General features: G+C 40.3%; 1 protein-coding gene across 1 annotated transcript in view; it reads right to left on the bottom strand.

Annotated features, from left to right (window-relative positions):
* Positions 1-19,995, bottom strand: part of cntnap2b (contactin associated protein 2b) — a 54,440-nt gene that overhangs the window by 13,729 nt on the left and 20,716 nt on the right. Inside the window, exons 2-14 of the mRNA XM_017496150.3 lie at positions 17,551-17,661; positions 16,130-16,323; positions 15,427-15,574; positions 13,392-13,595; positions 11,602-11,786; positions 8,810-8,953; positions 6,340-6,598; positions 4,902-5,051; positions 4,468-4,630; positions 1,381-1,487; positions 917-1,036; positions 653-780; positions 462-546 (exon numbers count right to left, since the gene is read on the bottom strand). Coding sequence (XP_017351639.1) covers positions 462-546; positions 653-780; positions 917-1,036; positions 1,381-1,487; positions 4,468-4,630; positions 4,902-5,051; positions 6,340-6,598; positions 8,810-8,953; positions 11,602-11,786; positions 13,392-13,595; positions 15,427-15,574; positions 16,130-16,323; positions 17,551-17,661 — 1,998 coding nt within the window. The remainder of the gene's footprint in view (positions 1-461; positions 547-652; positions 781-916; positions 1,037-1,380; positions 1,488-4,467; positions 4,631-4,901; positions 5,052-6,339; positions 6,599-8,809; positions 8,954-11,601; positions 11,787-13,391; positions 13,596-15,426; positions 15,575-16,129; positions 16,324-17,550; positions 17,662-19,995) is intronic.

Below are 19,995 nucleotides of genomic sequence, written 5' to 3'. Positions count from 1 at the left end.
CCATTTGCAAGTGCTTATGAATAAAATGACATGTCCCGTTTACAGCCGATGGAGTTAGGGGACCTGCAGATGTATAAGACGCCAAACTGCAATAACGCGCACAGTACGACCGAAGCGTGCAGGTGACGGTACAGTTCCGGCGCCCTCATTGTTTCTCAGCAGCGATTTGATGAATGTTTGTGTCACGACGTCACCTTCACAAGGACTATAAGTAGGTGAAGCGTACAGATACCGGGTTAGCGATGAACATCGCGTGTTCGTCGCTCATCGTTCACGAAAAATACTAAAGGCAATACGTTAGCGTCCAGAGACTAAAGAATACCCATAATGCACTTTGCCAATTGTAGGAAATAGGAAGTAGGGCACCATTCTGGACCATGAGACTTAGAGAGGGTGAAGATCTGCGCACACACACACACACACACACACACACACACACACACACACACACACACACACACCTGGGGAGTTGAGGAGGCGGGACATTCGGCACATGTAGGCTACGTACTGCTCGCAGTGCTCTGCAGTGCTGGTGATGGCGTTGATCTAAAAAAAAAAAAACACCAAACACGCCGTTTTAGAACATACCGGAAATGTTTCATTTCGCTTACATTAATATCAGCAGTGTTTCTGAATGAAGAAAGGAAAACACCTGCTCTGTAGACACGTTGTAACTGAGTTTCAGTACATTCAGTACAGTTCCCTGTTCAGGAGCAGATGCTGAGTTCACTGCACTCTGAGCCGGCAGATCGTTCATCAGCGTCATCCACACTTTATCACCTGAACACACACACACACACACACACACACACAATACATACTGTATTGTAGAAAATTCGATCATGTGACCCGGGTGTATCGGAGAGAAGACGGTTAAACAGCGGACAGATCATTAGAAAAGAAAACGTCTTATTACCCGTCATGTTGCAGATGACTTTAAAGGGTTCGAGGGGTCCGCTCCCATCCGGATCGATCCAGTATGAGTCGGAGCGTCGGCCCAGGTGCTTGTACTCCTCGCATGACTGCTCGTAGACCGCTGCACAAAAGCAGAGGTAAGCACAATACCGCACACACACATACACACACACACACACCTGTAATAACTGCTACATCCGTTTATTTCTATACACCATTAATCAGCTAAATTTAGAAGGAATGGAAAGAGACGACAAAACACCTTGGAGTTCGGGAATACTGCACGCTTGCAATATGTTCCTCACAAAGTGTTAGCAAACACATTAATCAGTTACTCCTAACACGACGGAACAGATCAGGATCATTACAGGAGGTGCGCATGAGTCAGTGATAATAGTCATCATGTACAGCACTGTCATTATGACAGTATATAGTAATTAGTCATGAAGTAATTGACACGCGTACATGTGTGGCAGGTCGCGCCGGTGTATCCAGTTCCATCGCAGGCGCATTTAAACACGTCTCCAGTCTGAGAACACCGGCCTCCGTGCTCACAGGGGTTCGGGACGCACCTGCAGGGGCACAAAATCAGCTTCCTGTTCTACAGACAGGCGTACAAGCATACAGCCGAACTCATACGTTTACATACGAATTGCAGAATCGGCAAAATGTTCATAATAATAATAATAATAATAAAATAAGAGGTATCATTAAATTTATGTTTAGTTTGTTATTTACTCCTGTCCTGAATAAGCTATTTCACATAACAGATGTTTACACAGAGTCCGCAAGTCACAATAATGACTGAATTGACACAAATGAACCAGATCAAAAGTTCACACATGCTCGATTCTTAATACCGCGTGTCGTTACCTGGATGATCAGCGACTGTGTTTACGTTTTTTTGTGATAGTTGTTCATGATATAGGTTATATCAAGTTATATCATCATATTGCTCAGCACTTTTATTAAAAAGCACTGATCACTGAACATATCACTGTAACACTTATCACTTATCCATTATAATTGACCTTTGGTCTATTCTGCTTATTGTTTATTAATGATCAGCGACCGTGTTTACGTTTTGTGCGTGTTGTCCAACAGCGGCCTTTCACCCTGAGGACGACCGAAGGACTCGTACACGACTATTACAAAAGGTGCAAACGTTCACTGATGCTCAAGAAGGCGACACGATACATTAAGAGCCGGGGGGGCTCTTAATTTCATCCAGAAACGTTGATAGAACATTGTCTCCTGACAGAAAGTTTCATGATATCAATGATTTCTTTTGTAAAAATAAAAACATGCTAGCATGCTAGTCGCTTTCGAAGACTTAAAAATGTTTAGAACATCAAATATCATTTTTAAATCATGCACGTTTTATTGATTTTACGCCTTAGCATCGCGGTATCTCCTCGAAAGGTATATATGTTCAGGTTGTTGTCGTTTGTTTAGATTTTTTCTTCCTGCCTGCTAAGATTTTCATGCTAGCAAATTTGGCAAATCTGCTAAACTGTACCTTTGACAGAGACTGAGATGACTAAACATCACTCCATTATTAAAGATGTCAATCTGTCCAATTGTTGCCAGTTAGAAAAAAAAATGACAGTTACAAATATATACAACGTTTATATCGTTCCATTCTTATATGCTAGATCGCTCGAGCTAGATCTTCAGAGCAGGTGAGCTTCATTTCCCACATCGAACTAATAAAACACAAGTAATAACTGTTCTACATCAACGAATCCAATTTTTTTTCAGTGTATAATTTCTGACAAGCTGTCGCAAGCACTTAAACGCCGCCGTCTTCAAACAGCCCTGTAGCTCCGTAGCTGTCGTGATGATTAATGAGTATGCAGGTCTATACACCGGATCAGTATGGCCCATATTCTGCCCCATATGCCAGGCCCAGTTCCATGCTGAGATGCACTCTGGGAATTGAAACTCAAGAACCCTGCACTGTAAAGGCAGTTTGAGATCAACAGGCTGTTCTTGCCTTATCCCGAGCATCCGGAGGCGCTCGGGCCGAACAAACAGGGACGGGTTAGCGAAAGGGAGAGACGGCTTTGAAGACGAGCTCCCGCTGAGCCGAATCGGCGAGATGAGAAGGACAGGCGGTTCGGCTTCGCTTGATACGAAAGCTCTTAAGTACAGAGTCAGAAGACCAGAACTTCCACTAGTTACGTAAATAACGGGTGCGGGAGTTCCACAGAAATCAGCGCTCGTGGAATTCGATAGAAATCGATAAAAGATAATGGGTAAACATTTTTTTAAAAAAGGGCTCATGTAATACTTCCTGTCCATCTTGTTCTGAGGAAACATGCAAGGAAGTTACTGTGAGAGTAAAACGACTGTACGTACGGCTGTAAAACTAGCATTACAGTTAGAACGGTTCGTTCCGATCCACTCATTTGATCGGACAGTTTGTTTTCGTTTTCGTGAAAATTTTTTTAAAAAAACGACGTGTTTTAACGTTCACTCGCTATAGTATCGAGGATACGTTACGCAACTATTGTACAATCTCCAATAATTAATAAGATTATAAGACAGTGGTTTCAAAACTAGGGGTCGTGACCCCACGTGCGGTATCTTGATTTACAAATGGGGCTCTTTTTCCCTCTTCTGTTTTATTCCTTTATTTCACAACGCAATAAGACCTCTCTAATTACGGATATTGTGTGCGACTATTCAGAAACGTAAACATTTAAAGTACCTTTATAGTGCTATTTTAGTCTGCTTTTTTTTGCTATCCTGACATGCTGCGCTAGTATAGGAGTTCAGCGGTAAAAATACGGAACAGGAGTCAATTAAACAGACGCGAAAATATGCCGATGCATACAGTACGGATATAGTACGAATATAAATTTACTGATTTAATGATGGCAAATGATGTGAAACCAAAAAAAACGAACAAAAAGAAAACCAGTAAAGTTGTCAAGCCTTGTAGCAGAAAATTCATGACGTCCGTTTGGGGTCGTTCGGCTAAAAGGTTTGGGAACCCATTCTACCAGGTATGATTAATACCGTCTTAATCTTAACAGCAGAAACAAAGTATAAATCTGTACATTTAATACCACAGGGGAGTTGAATTCTCGATTCTGATTGGTCGCAATGTGTTGATTGCTTTTCTATATTCCTGTATCGCTATATTTTCTGGAATATTTCTATAATAAGTGATAACAGGAACTAATTTGCTTCATGGACATTCCACAACGGTCCATTAAATGTAGCTATAAACGGATAAAAAAAAAACCCTGCATGGTCATTTTTAGATAAGTAAAAATATTCACGCCATTCTTCACAAATTGCTGTAGTATAAACCGTATAAAACACGTTTCGATTAAGGAAAGTAACAAGTCCAAGGTGGCACAGAGCATCACATCATACCGTTGTTGATTATTTTCCCACAAAGGCACGTCCCTTCATGTTGTATTCGTAAACAGCACTCGTACTTTTATCCATTTACTTCCTGTATCACCGAACAGGATCTCAACATAATAAGCCTTAGGGTTTGGGAATGCATAAAGGGAATACAGTAAGTGGTTATCGTACCTGTCGATGATGGCACACATGTCCAGGCTGACATTCTCGAAACTTCCAATCACGCCCTGCTCTACGGCGTGCAGGTCCACCAGCTGCTCGTCCACGTGGATGAACTGCATGCAGCCGTGGAAGGAGCGCTGAGATGGCGAGAGGTCCGTCCGTGGAAAATAGCCTGTGTACGGACACGAGAACTCGGCTTTAAGCCCGATTTACATCACCACTGCGGAAATCATGCGATAGACTTGACAATCTGAGTCATCGCGAGTTTGAATCTATCTGTGGCCGGGAGCCAAGGAAGCAAATTTGGCAAAAAGGGAGCACAAAATGAACGCAGTGGAATGTAATTAGCATCCAATTCAATGTAATCCAAATCAGTGTTTAGCAGTGGACCAGTTTTTAAAGAAATATGTAAAAGCAGACGGTTATGTAAAAAGAAAAAAGACCTCCAAAGTAGTAATCTCCAACTGTGCGGATCTGAATGGGGAGCGTGGCTCTGACGGACGACGTCTCATCGCCGTTGATGGTGAGTATCGCGGCGCTCTCTAGTGCCAGGAATTGAACACTGTGCCACTGGCCGTCATTGAGGCCGGAACCTGGCAAGGAAGAAATTATTCCGATTAAATACCACAAATAATCATTTTCCATCATATTGTAACAGCTCCGTAGCTATTATATATTGAAGGAACAGTTAGACTAGATATGTTTGATGTCTGAAATTGATACTTTAGTAATAAATAAGAGATGATTACAGCTACAGTTTATTCTTTCCCCCATTTAATAATCGCATTATCATGGTCAGGGTTGAGGTGGATGTGGAACCAATTTTGGAAAAACTATGGCAGAGGAAGAAATATGTACACTTATTTACACCTAGGAGCAATTTAACGTGCCCTTTCTCTACTTTTAAATTAGTCTGCAGCTGTATTGGCTTTAGATCAGTTAATATACAGACACAGTACTTGGTTAAATCTACCATTAGTACCAATTAGTACCAATTAGTATTGACCATACTAATGACTGTTTTGAGAAGGTAATCATCAACATTAGAGTTATAGTATATCCTCCAGCTTTCATAACACATCAGAATATATGTTGTTTGTATGTTTTTTTTAAAAAGTATTCATTCGGGACGATCACATTGTATAACTCATATACAATTATTCGAACCTTTTCTAGCAGCACGCTGGCGTTCCATTGGAAATCGACTTCTCGGATATTTTCAACCAGTATATTATTTTAAAGCCGCAAGCCTGTTATAAGACTGCATATAACATTAGAACACCGTCGGGTTTCTGTGTATAGAGTATCAAAAATTGTAATGTCAATCTAGTAGGCTAGGTAGAAAAAAAAAGAAATACTTATGAAAAACTGCAAAATCTTGAAGCCCTGAGTGCCTACTTTCATACGAGATGTTAACCCCTACTGTGGAGTGTGACATCGTAAATAATTTCAGTGTTGAACACGGGCACCCCATTATAGGCGCAAACGCCGTTTTTTTGGGCCTCTGGTAAAAAGAAAGAAACAGTCAGATTCTGGTATGTGCTGAGGAAGAAAATGATTCTGTTTGGAGCGCCAGGGCAAAACTAAAGAAGCTAACGTTGAACACCAAACACGTCTTGGCTGATGTGAGGAAATTCATCATACATACATAAATTGATTATACAGTCATTTAGGAGTGCATAAGTAAGCGACTGCAGGTAGAACACAACCACAATCAGTCTTATCAGCGTTTTAAAAATCCTGGGGGGATTCAGGAGAAGCCTTTATGACAGTTTGATTCATATTTTAAGTAGCAACCTGAAATTCAGCTGTGTGTTACGCCAAAAAAAAAAAAAAAAAAAAAAAAGCATCACAGGAACATCTGTAGCTCTGCGCTGTTACCTGAGGAGATGTCCACCCGTGTGTTCTTTCCCCCTGAGATGTAGATATGTACCACTACTTTGCCCTCCACCAGGCTGACCTCGACTCCGCCGGGCATTAGAGGAGTGAACATAAGGAGGCCGCTGGGGCTCCAGGTGCGGAACCGCAGGCTCACCGACACGGTGTCTGCGTCGCTGCGGCCCGGCAGCTGCAGAGTGCTGCTGGAGTTAAAGAAGGCTGGGAACGTCGGCGAGGCTCCGCACGTGTACGTCAGGTTACGCTGGGAAACAGCATGCAGAGGAATTAAAATGGGGCTGTATGATGTTATTGTACGGACAAATGACGTGGACTATAAGACAGACTTGTGTTTGTCCTCTAGTCGGTTACGCTAACATAACATGTAAAGTCATTTATACCACAGCAACGTTGAATTCTCAAATCTGAACGCTCAGAAGGTGTTTTCTATTACAGCAGCTCTGACAGTCGTCTTAGGTACAAGCCAAATCACAGGTTTATATTAATCCACTCTTTCTAATTTCTAAGTTATTGTTTCTATAGCAACAGTTAAGACTGGGATTTGTATGGTGGATAACAATAATAAACGGTTTACAAAATGTTTTGTTATTTAAGAAAAAAAAGAAAAGAACCAATAAGGTGAAGTTTGTAAGGAGTGGTTTATTTATTTTTTGGAAGGAGTTTCCAGTGTCTGTGTGTTGTACCAGTCGATTATGTTTCCGCTGCAGAAAAATCTTCAGGACAGAGGATTTTGTGCTTTGCTGTTTCTCTGTAAGTTGTGGGTTTTTTTGGTCTTATTCATTTAAAGACAAATTCCCCATTGGGGATCAATAAGATCCATCCATCTGTCCATCCATTCATGCATCTACCCACCCACCCATCCATCCAGCCATCCATCCATCCATATATCCAGACAGCCATTCCTCCATCCATTCAGCCAGCCATCCCTCCATCCATCGATCCCCCCATCCAGCCATCCCTCCATCCATTCATCCATCCCCCCATCCAGCCATCCTTCCATCCATCCAGCCAACCATCCCTCCATCCATCCAGCCAGCCATCCCTCCATCCATCCAGCCATCTATCCATCCAGCCAGTTATCCATCCATCCAATTCAGCCAGCCAGGCATTCATCCATCCAGCCATCTATCCACCCATCCATCCAGCCATCGCCTCTATCCACCCATCCCTCCATCCAACCAGCCAGCCATCCCTCCATCCCTCCATCCATCCAGCCATCTATCCATCCATCCAATTCAGCCAGCCGGGCATTCATCCATCCAGCCATCTATCCACCCATCCATCCAGGCATTCATCCATCCAGCCAGCCAGCCAGCCAGCTAGCCAGCCAGCCATTCATCCAGCCATTCATCCATCTATCCATCCATCCAGCCAGGGGGGGAAATATAGAAATAAAAAATAATAATTAAAAATAATTGGCCAACTAATCGATTATGAAAATAATCGTTAGTTGCAGCCCTATTATGAAGTAAATGACAAGTTTCAGCATTAAACATTACAGCGCACAGTACTTGTACAGCAACGCTACAGCGGAAAACACTACACTAAACTCAACATTAAACTACACCAAAGATCTAGTTGGAATTATTAACATTATGTAACATTAAAATGTGTCTTGTACACACACAACATACACAACAAAGCAACATAATGTATATAAGAAAAAAAAATGTATGGGGTGTGTCTAATACTCCAGAGGAGATGATTGTGCGGAGAATCTGGAAAATAGTTTGGTTACATAACTGTGAGAATTCAGGAAGAGGAATTTACATGCACTGTAGTTACCCTACAGTCCAACTCATTAGCTCACTGCTTGCACTAATGAGTTGTTCACTACAAAAATACAAAGCAGCTGTCTACTTTGTCTCTACTGGGGAACCAAACACCACACACACATAATACACTGTAGAGAATGGTTCAAGGACAGTGGAAAGTAAAGTCACACTTACATTTTTTGGGGGTTAAAAACAAAAGTCTCCAAGCTTAATGCACTGCAAATGGTTGCACATAGCACAGACGACACATGGAAGTAGTTTAAACGCATTACAGAGACACAACAAGTCCCACAGGATTAGTGCAGCAATAAACAACAATAGGAAAATATAACATGTGTAGCTCAAACCTTTATTGGCGAGTAAGCTTAAAAGCTATGACAATCTGTGTAATTAAAGCACCAGATTCTTCAGTACTTCAGTAATGCAGAAATTTTTGCTATGACGAGACAAGCTAAGGCTTTCCAATGGTTTCTTGACTGTAGTGTGTTTCTAAATAGCGATCACATGTTCAAGCGGTTCAAACACATGTTTTACGGTGCTTAGCGAAGCAAACATGTGGACTAATGTTCCCTCTAAATGAGCATCTGGACTCAGTGTGAGCCTCGCCAAATGAGATGTGCCAGAACCACCACTGATTCAGCCGCTAAAAAAAAAAACAGTCATTCAAAAGAAACCCTTACAAAGCTGGACGTGTCGACTCTTTTCCTGCGTGCAAGGCTGGTGATGTTGTCCCCGTTGTAGTGGATGTCCTCCATGCAGCCGATGAAGTTCTGCGGAGCTCCTGAACTGGGCTTGGCTGATGCAGGCATTCCTCCGAAACTGATCTGTGAACAGATTATGCGAGAAAATGATGAGAAAGCAGACCTTTTTAGGCATTACTTTACTCCTAGCTGATCGACTTGAATATCACGTGAAACTTCACGGTTAAAAAACGAGTACAAATTCAGTAATTCTGTCTTCTGTGGCACTCAACAGAACCTATCATCCGGGAAACGTGGAGGGCACGTTGTAAAAACGAGATCAGTTATGTCGCTTATGTAACATACAGTGGGGGGAAATAAGCATTGGCCGCGTCAACATTGTTTTCAGTAAATATATTTCCAGTGAGGTTGTTCACAGGAAATTTTCACCAGACATCAGTGTTATCTCAAGAAATCTGGAAATAGAAAGAATTCACAATATTCAAGTCCATAAATGAAGTTATGTGTAATACAGAGGAATGACACGGGAAAAAAGTACTGAACATGCTAACTGAAATGTATTTAATACTCAGTGGAGAAACCTTTCTTTGTAACGACATCTTCAAGACGCTTCCTGTATGAAGTAATGAATCTTCCACAGTATTCAGGTGGTAAGTTGGCCATTCTTCTAAACATACTGTCTTTAAATCTTGTTCAATTGGATTCAAGTCAGGTGATTGACTGGGCCGAAACCAATTGAGAGTTATTAATGTTGTGAATTCTTTATATTTCTAGATTTCTTGAGGTAATACCGATGTCTGGTGAAAATTCGCTGAAAAAAATGTTGACACGCCCAATACTTATTTCCCCCCACTGTATTTATCTCATAATGACAAGATGTTTTCTTGAGTGACAAAACGCTTTTCTCGTAATAACGAGATGCTGCTCTAATAATGTGATGTTTTCTAACAGCGACATAACGTTCTCTCCGAATGACAAGATGTTTTTCCTCATAGTAACAAGATGTTTTCTAATATGTTTAATAAAACACGATGTTTTCACAGAAGAACAAGATGCTTTTCTTGTAGTAATGAGAAGTTCCCTTTCAAAGGGGAACTCAAGGTTGCGTGAGCTTCACGCTGTGGGAAAGCTCACGCGATGTCTCGTTTCCTTTCTCATGGAACAGCGTTACATGCCTAACCCAGACGTTTTCTAACAATAATGAGATGCTTTTCTCCTAAAAATGAGATGATTTTTGTAACAACAAGATCTTTCTAATATTAATTAGACATATCTCAATACAAGATGTTTTCTCATAATAACGAGATATTTTCTTATGCGATATCCGAGATACAACAATGAGATATTTTTCTCATAATATCAAGATACTTTTTCTTATATCAAGATGTTTTCTAATAGCAATGAGATACATAGCTCATAATAACGAGATGTTTTCTTGTAATAAAGCGATGCTTTTCTTGTAACAACGAGACATTTTCACGATAACGAGATACTGTCTTGTAATAACAAGATGTTGTCCATCAGTAATGAGATACATGTCTCACAATAACGAGATATTTTCTTGTAATAACAAGATACTTTTCTTGTAGTAATAAGGTGCATTGTTACAATAGCGATGCCTTTCTCGTAAAAATGAGCTGCTTTATTCATGAAAACAAGACACTTTTTCTCATAACGAGATGTTTTCTAATAGTATTGACACACAGATCTCATAATAACAAGATACTTTTTCTTATAACAAGATGTTTTATAATAGTATTGAGATACCGATCTCATAATAACGAGATGTTTTCTTGTAATATGCTTTTCTTATAGTAGCAAGATGTTTTCTATTAACACTGAGATATTTTATAATTGTTATGAGATAAATATCTCATAAAAACTAGGTTTTCTTGTAACAAGATGTTTCTAATAATAACAAGATACGTGTCTCACAATAACGAGATGTTTTCTTGTAAAAACATGATGTTTTATAATGGTAATGAGATAAATATCACATAAAAACTAGATGTTTTCCAATAATAAGATGCTTTTCTTGTATCAGTGATATATTTTCTAATAATAACGAGGTATGTATCTAATTATGATGAAATGTTTTCTTATAGTAGATGAGGTGCTGTTTTTTTTTTCTTCCTTGCATGTCAGATATTCCATAGATTTCCAAATACATAATGTTCTTTCAAAAAGCTCCATAATACCGTGGATTGTGACGAGGAAGATGGATAAATGTCTGGAGAGTGTATGCAGGCTGTAAGAGCTATAAAGCTGTCAAAGCTATAAAACCGGCATCGCTCCTGACAGTGATGTGTTTTAGCCTGACAGGCACCACTAATAGGCTGTAGTGAACAATTTTATAGTTGCTGCAATAAAGAACTTCCTTTTGCATCAGGGTAATAATTAAAGAGGATGCTTTGAACAAGCCGATGGGAGTAAGATGGGGTGAGAACGAGTGAGAGAGGAGAGGCTGTATTATTATATTTCTGTATTATCAGGCTTATATTCAAATATTCATGCCCTAGTCACTGCTTGACGTGACTCATGGGACAAGCAGAGGGGCTGCTGAGTGTTAGCTGCAGGCTAATTTAAAAATCTGTCCAAATACTGCGCCTTCGCCTCTCATAAATGAATAATAATCCCAGACGTCTTCTCAGAAGTACATATAATGATGAAATATCACCTCAGGATTACAAGATGTACCACTGCTAGGATAATAATTTAAGGAATCGCAAATATGCACCAAAGCAACAAAGGGAATGAGCTCGAGTCCTGACCTCGTAGTCTAGGTCGAGGTGGTCAAACTCGCCGTTGGTTCGGAAACTCTGCGTGTGCTCATCCAGGGTGAAGTTCACGCTGCGGCGGTATCTCTCGATCCGCACGGCGTGCCAATGGTCATCGTCCAGCAGGCTGCCGCTGGACACGGAGGTGTGACCCTGGATGGAGCCATACTGATTGCTACCTGGAGTGGACAGGCATCAGACGAAAATGCTAAGCATCTCAGATTTAGATCTCAGATCTAGCTCTCTAGTTTAGTCAGAGAGGATTTTTGGTTAAGGAACACTTCCATTAGTAATAACAGCATTTAAACGTTCCCTTTATAGGTCACACAGCCATTGCGGCTAGTTGTTTACCAGTGAGCAGCTAGTTGTTGTACGTGTAGCACATTCACTAGCTAGTTGTTGTACGTGTAGCACATTCACTAGCTAGTTGTTTTAAACTTAGCATGTTCACTACCTAGTTGTTTTACACTTAGAATGTTCACTACCTAGTTGTTTCACACTTAGCATATTCACTAGCTAGTTGTTTTACACTTAGCATGTTCACTACCTAGTTGTTTTACACTTAGCATATTCACTAGCTAGTTGTTTTACACTTAGCATGTTCACTACCTATTTGTTTTACACTTAGCATGTTCACTAGCTAGTTGTTTTACACTTAGCATATTCACTACCTAGTTGTTTTACACTTAGCATGTTCACTAACTAGTTGTTTTACACTTAGCATGTTCACTACCTAGTTGTTTTACACTTAGCATATTCACTACCTAGTTGTTTTACACTTAGCATATTCACTAGCTAGTTGTTTTACACTTAGCATATTCACTAGCTAGTTGTTTTACACTTAGCATGTTCACTACTTATTTGTTTTACACTTAGCATGTTCACTACCTATTTGTTTTACACTTAGCATATTCACTACCTAGTTGTTTTACACTTAGCATATTCACTACCTAGTTGTTTTACACTTATTCACTACCTAGTTGTTTTTTAATTGAGCTCTTCACAGGACAGCTTAGCACATTCACTAGCTAAATGTTTTCCGGTCAGGATATGCCAGTTAGTATATTCACTAGCTAGTTGTTTTACACGTAGCATTTTCACTAGCTAGCTGTTTTACACGTAGCACTTTCAATTGCTAGTTGTTTTAAAGTTAGCATATTCACACAGTCCAGTTAGAATATTCACTATATATACTGTAGTTGTAATTCTCCACTAACTCGTCTTAATAGCTCAGGGAACAGTTTCCTAATTGTGGAGTTATGATGTTATTATATTGAAACTGAAAAAAGTTTCCTTTTAAAGTGAAAACTACAACAACAAAAACACACACACACACACATTGAAGCCCACATTCATAAATCATCTAAATTATGCTTATGATTTTGTGTAAGCATTTTATAAACTCTAATAATGCCTCATAAAGCACTAATAATGTGCTATAAATAATTCCTTTATAATCTATAACTGTTACTATTTTTGTAACACACGAGTCTCTATTCATTACAATACCATGTAAAGTACTAGATAATTATAAAGTAACTGTTATATTTATTAACATATTATTCTAAACGCTTTATTAATAAGTATTATTATATCATTAATATGCTGCAGTGAAAAGCTTGCCTGCATAAATTTGCCCTCAAGTGGCAAATTCTACCCACATTTGGCTGGTGGGCGGGTGTTAATTTCCAGCCCTGCTTGTACTAAAATAACACTACAGAGACGGCCAGTTCACTTTGATTCACAGTTAGCTTGGCAGGGTGTCAGGGTGAAGTATCTGTTACCCAGATTGATCTGTAGCAGCAGTTTGGCCCTGCGTAGCTCCATCGTGAGGTAATCGCCCTGCTGTCCCTCTCCGTGGAGCAGAAGCCCGTCTCCTTTACTGGTCTTAAACCTCAACGAGATAACGTCCTTCAGGATCTTCATCTTCTTCTGTCGGAAACGGTAGGAGATTACCCCCTGTCCGTCGAAACTGATCACGTCGGCCCCTTAAACCACATTGATCAGGAAGAGAGGTTAAAAACAGTATACTGGAATGTTAGATTTTGACTTTGTTGACATTTTTTGGGATTTTCCCAATCATTTGTCAGCTCCCACCCATTAGGGAATAACATTTTCCTGTTATGCGACTACCAGACGAGGAGAGTGATGGCAATCACGTTTCCTCCGAGACACGTGAAGCCAGCTACCTAAATCTTTTGTATTACAAGGCACTATCGTAGTCTCGGAGTAAAGCGTGATCTACCCTCTTCCACATACATGAGCTAACAGGTGCTCATGATTGGCTAGCGTGATAGTGTGATTGGCAGTGCAATACCATCCCTCCCACCCAGACACCACGGCCAATTTTACTCTCTTGACCGTACCATCGTCGGTATTCAGACTCAGACTCGCGACCTCCTGACGATGTTGTGCCACTCAGAAGTCCAAGACTTACAACTAATTTCTCGCTACGTTAGCATTTTGCGCTACATTAGCAAAACGCTTGCTGAAAGGACATCTATGAAATCCTGTACGCCATACATCTCCTCCACGTCCTGCTTCAAGCGAGACCTCAGGCATTGTCCGGTGTCTTGAAGCCAAACAAAAAATAAATTCTAAAAACAAAAATCATAGCTCTAATAAAGCTGAGTCCGTAACCAAAGGTTGTTTTTATTACCCGATATACATTATTCGCTTGAAATCGTTTTTTAGTTTATCGAGCCGTTTTTCTCCATATCCCGTACGCACCATTCTTTCGAAATGTTTCATCATCAGTAATCATAAACCCAGACAAACCTCTGTCACCAGAATGAGATCATTTGTACAGTTTCCGAGTAAAACTAATGAGCCTCGTTTAAAACTCATTTAACATACATTAATTGGACCCTATGATCCTTGTTGTACATTTGAGGGTTGTCTTGTTTATCATCCCAACTAGGCAACTGGCACGGCATGAAGTGTGAAAAATTCAGTACTTTTTCAACAATACGTTACTGAAAACAATCCAATACTCCAACTTTCAATACAAGTCTTACCTTGCTGCACAGCGCAATATGACTATGCGTATCTGTATATATCTGTATTTGTTTAGTGCTCCGAATTTTGGTATATGCCTATATCAGGTTGATCTAAACGAACAGAAATGTCTAGAAAAGTCAGTTTACAATAATGAAGAACATAAATCTTAGCACATGAATGGGTTTACGGATGTTACTGTAGCCATCCGTGGCATAGAGAACAAGACTGGCAGTACTGTCTCTCCCTTGTCTATCACAGCGACACTAGCCAATCGTGGGTGTCTGTGAGCTCATGTATGTGGAGGAGGGCGGATAGCGCTTTCCTCCAAATGTGTTATGCGAACCCTGTGACGCAGCAGTTTGGAAAAATCCGCACTGGTTGGCTTTACGTGTCTCAGAGGACGCACGTGCTAGCCCTCATTTAGCTAGGTTGGTAGCTGTCATGTGATGGAGGTAGGAATTTGTAAATGGCCGAACTGAGGAGAGAAAAAAAAAACATTTTAAAGGAACTGATTGTTAAATGAGACAAAACACCTAAACCTCTGGTATATACACAATACATTTCTGGTGCCCTGTGTGAGGAGGGCCATAAACCCCTGGGTATCTGACTTCATTTCTTTATCATATAAAACATTTGAACCCATTAAAGTTTCATTAATCTGCCTTTTCTATTAGTTTCTCTGTAGTAAATCAATAATTACTGGAATGACCCTAACCCTAACCCTAGCTAAACACTAGCTAAAAAGTCAAGCGTTAAACAAATCTTTAAAATGGACCCAAACGTTTGTACATAAAACGCCAAAGCGCACGTGACACTCACAGAACGCGCAGCCGTAGACCTCCACCCTCATCCCGACTCGCCCTTCTGTGCTCCATTCCAAGGGAATAAAGCGCAGATATCTGGCCACGATGGCGTACTGCAGCTCATGACGCACCACTCGCTCCGAGTTCCAGTTACCTGTAAATGTCTGCGAGATAAACGAAGAGACCCATCAGACCCAAACACAACCTCCTGTTATTGCTTTCCTGTCTAAACACATCAATCATACGACGCCTCAATGCAGCCGGCTTGCGGGACGACAATCCTCCGTTCTAATTTACTTCGGTTCATTAGCTGTGAGCAATTTTTTACAATTTTTTTATTTATTATCTCATAATATACAGGGTGAGTGATGAGTGCAATAAAGCCGCACTCCATTCCTGGACCCCGGAGAGAATCAATAATTTACTGTAATTAGCAATAAAGGAAGACGGGGGAAAAAGGTAGGAAAGTAAAGAAAATATGCTAACGAGGAATGGCTGGAGTGTGTACTGTATATTACGATAATGGATTTTGTCTGTCGTAATAACGGTGATATTGTACAGTTAACAATGGTGGTCTATACTACTAATACATACCACTGAAGATACCACCAGTGAAAAGTATTTGCCTTAGTCTTATTCTTAGTACTTCTCAGATAGCATGTATATAAGCATATAATCCCTCCGCAATACATGTTGGGATACTGCATAAAGATATTAACCCATATGTTGCCGTCCTGCCTATAAGGCTTCCAGTTAGTTGCTGTGTCGCTGTAGAGCAGCCGGTACTGTTTAGTCCAGTCGGTGCTGCTGTATCGACCCTGCGTTGCAATGGCTGTGATCTGTTTCCTGCCCCGTAGGTCCACCTGCAGCCATCGATACCTGTCAGAGTCCAGCGGAGACCAACCTCCGTTCCCTTACAGAGAGAAAGAAGAAATCGGGATACTACTCTGAACACGAGAACACTCCACTCTGTAGAATTTACTATGGGTTAACGTATGGCAAAGTACTCATTTAGCAAAAACTAATACAACTAATTTTATTATGTACGCTCGGAGTACACGATCTTAATTGATACTGAATAAGTGAATACATTCCTTTATACGTTATTTATCATTCTTATGCGGCATTAAAATAGCCCTGAAGATATATTTCAAACCATTACAAATAATTTAGGCTGGGACTAGTATTACTAAAACAGGATATTTTACTAAACAACATCTCTACAGCTTTATTAGCGATTAAAAAAAAAAAGTCAGGATCTATGAATATGCATGATATGCAAATTTCTTCTGTTTTTGTGTATATCTCATACTAAACTGTTTCAGAAACTAAAACAAATGCTCTATAGCAAAAACAATAAAGGGGTAAAACTTATGACGTGCCGTTATTTAATACATTAAAACCTCTAGCATTGGCAAGTTGCTGTGGTATACAATATGAGGGATAAAACGCTGTGGAATGTGCTCTTTTACTAAAATAATCAACTTAAGCATGGTAACATTTACTTGGACCACATCACGTTGTTGTTGATTGTTTCCCTATGGCATCACACACCCTGTTGTGTTTTATTTGTAATCAGCTAGTATCGCTTCTCAACTGGCAAAAAAGTTGGGAAAAAAATGTGACCTTAATGCTGTGTAAATAAATTTGACCTTTAACCTGTAGGATGAACAAGCAGCCACCCAAGAAAGAATGATCATTTAAAAATCATGAATTTAGACGCTAGGGTTCGAAATAAATGACACCTCAAATAAATAAAAAACCTATAAATAATATCCGTTCCGAAAACAAAACGAATCACCTTCGCTGTGTCCTCTTGCTGCCTGTAGTGCGCTAAGTGCCATCATCTCCCCGCATCATGTCTCATCTAGAATCAAACTGTGAGTAATACCCTTCTCTAAATGTCATCCACTGGAGGTGCTAGGACAGCAGAAGTTGTGATTCAGGACACGGCTCTAGACAGAGTGCTGATCTGAGATCAGCTGTTCTTTTCAGGATCTTAACCTGAGATGTAACGGCAAACTGATAGCACTGTTCTGAGATCAGTGCAGGGGACTTTCTTATATACAACGTTCTGTATGAAAGACACAAGAGGACGATGAGTGTGTGTGTGTGTGTGCGTGTGTGTGTGTCTCCATACCGACTCTGCGGTTGAGTTTAGCGTAGCCGGCGCCAAAATCAGGCGCCAACACGGAAGAGCTGCTGAAGGCGCTGTAGGGGAGAGGACTTGCCAGGACCTCATCACACCGCTCTGTAGAGTGAAAGACACAGAGGGAGAGAGCGAGAGAGAGAGAGAGAGAGCGAGAGAGAGAGAGCAGTATCCATTACTTTACCGTCACTACAGCTGTATGACAATGGCCGAAATGAAAATCACAATTATTTCCCAATCGCGATTAGAGACAAAACCAGCACGATTTTAGCGCTATACAATCATAACAAACTGGAATTTGCCCATTCTTCTTTTTCGCAACATTACTCAAGCTCTATCAGATTGCATGGAAACCATTTGGTGAGCAGCAATTTTGAAGATTCTCTATCGGATTGAGGTCTGGGCTTTGACTAAGTCATCGGCAGTATGCTTAGGGTTGTTGTCTCCACCCCAGTCTCAAGTTTTTTGCAGAGTGGGACAGTCTTTCTTCTAGGACTGCCCTGTATTTGACTCCATCAATCTTGGCCTCAACCCTGACCAGTTTCCTAATCCCTGCTGTTGAAAAGCATCGCCACAACGTGATGCTACCACCACCATGCTTTACCATCATGATGATGCTCTCTGGTTCCTCCCTCTCCCTATATATATATATATATATATATACCAGCTTTACTTTGATTACAGAGTATTAGCATTTCGAAGCTAACACGCACAGTTAGCTTATTGAATGCCGTTTTCTTAGTCGTCTGTGCTATTTAGGACTGTATACATTAATACATGAGCAAGTTAAAGTATATAAGAACATAATACTATTCCTTATGATTATGATACAATCTCCATGGTCCTTCATCTTAGATATACAGTGCATTAAGAGCACATATTTGTTTTGTTTTTTAAATGTAAGATAGTAATATAATACAATGATACTGGTATAAAATATAGTTTGCCTTCATCAGGCATTGTGCTCATACAGTAATACCAGAAAATGATATCATTTTCTCATACACTGCCGTGGAGCATGAGCGGCCGATGCAAATCACCTACCTCTTATTTTATTTCGCTGCCATTTCAAGTGGGGAAAGTCACTAGAATGAATCACATACCCTGACAAACAACAGATGAGGATTTGAATCACACAAAGTGGTCGAAGCAGCAGTGAATGCGTCATGATTTCAGAATGTGGAAGGAGAAGATAAAGGGCTAATCATCGGATACTGTCTCAGGATTGAGTTCACCGATCGTAGCATCCAGGGGAGTAAGGTCCAAAACCCGGTTCTCAACACACATACATTTTAACGTTATGTCTTACTGCACAGAATAAGATTCAAGGCCAAGTCTGATTGGTTTTCAATCTATTCTGTGTCTATATACTGTATGCACATTATTTCAAAAGGCATATTTTGCCTTTTGATATGTTGTTGACTAGTTCAACAAACAAGACTTCATATAAAAACCATACTGAATTCTCCTTTGTTTTCACACTATCCGTTGTTACCCAGATGAGAACGGGTTCCCTTCTGAGTCTGGTTCCTCTCAAGGTTTCTTCCTCCTAACATCCCAGGGAGATTTTCCTCGCCACCGTCGCCACCGGTTCGCTCAATTGGGATTGATCCACACACTTAAAATCAGTATCCTGTGTTTATATGCTTCTGTAAAGCTGCTTTGAGACGATGACCGTTGTAAAAAGCGCTACACAAATAAAATCGAATTGAATATTTTTATTCGTTTCTACTGGCATCTGACTGGATCACTTAACGTTGCGGTACTGCGAATGTTAAACGCAGCACAAGATTTATTCTCAGTGCCAATGAGCATAGATTACGATAAGCTTTCATTTGAATGCTGCACTAATTTACGGCAGCAAATTATTACTAACTGAATTATTGCACATCAAAACTCTCACTGTGAGCCAAAGTCTTGTGTAAAGTAATGACCACGAATTTCACCTACAGCTTGAAAGGAAGATGTAATTATTAACTAATTGCACGTCGTGAAGAAATAATGCTGAAATTGCACACATATTAGATTACAAACACAACTACAGACTTAAGCTCTCCTCAGGGGATTCGCCCAAAAACACAAACAGGAGCGATTTTGACCAACGCTGACACGAGAGAGGAGCCGGTTGTTGTTTTGACCAGTGTAAATACACTAAACAATAAAATAAGTCGTGCTCCATCAATCTTTCCTTCAAGTCTGACTGGTTTCCAAGTCCCTACTGATGAAGAGCGTCCCATGCTAACACCACCACGCTTCACTGTAGGCATGAAGTTCGCAAGGTGGTGCACGTATACTTTCTACATAAAGCACATTGAATATCTGATCCGAGACACATCCACAATTACGTCGTGTAGTGTAGTGTAGTTTCATTTACATATACAGCTTCAAGATCATTAAACTAAGCACATATTTCTAAAAAAAATTCAATCTAGTTGT

This window comes from Ictalurus punctatus, chromosome 20, assembly GCF_001660625.3.
Source record: "Ictalurus punctatus breed USDA103 chromosome 20, Coco_2.0, whole genome shotgun sequence".
NCBI classification, from domain to species: domain Eukaryota; kingdom Metazoa; phylum Chordata; class Actinopteri; order Siluriformes; family Ictaluridae; genus Ictalurus; species Ictalurus punctatus.
This window is presented reverse-complemented; position numbering and strand designations above follow the sequence as displayed.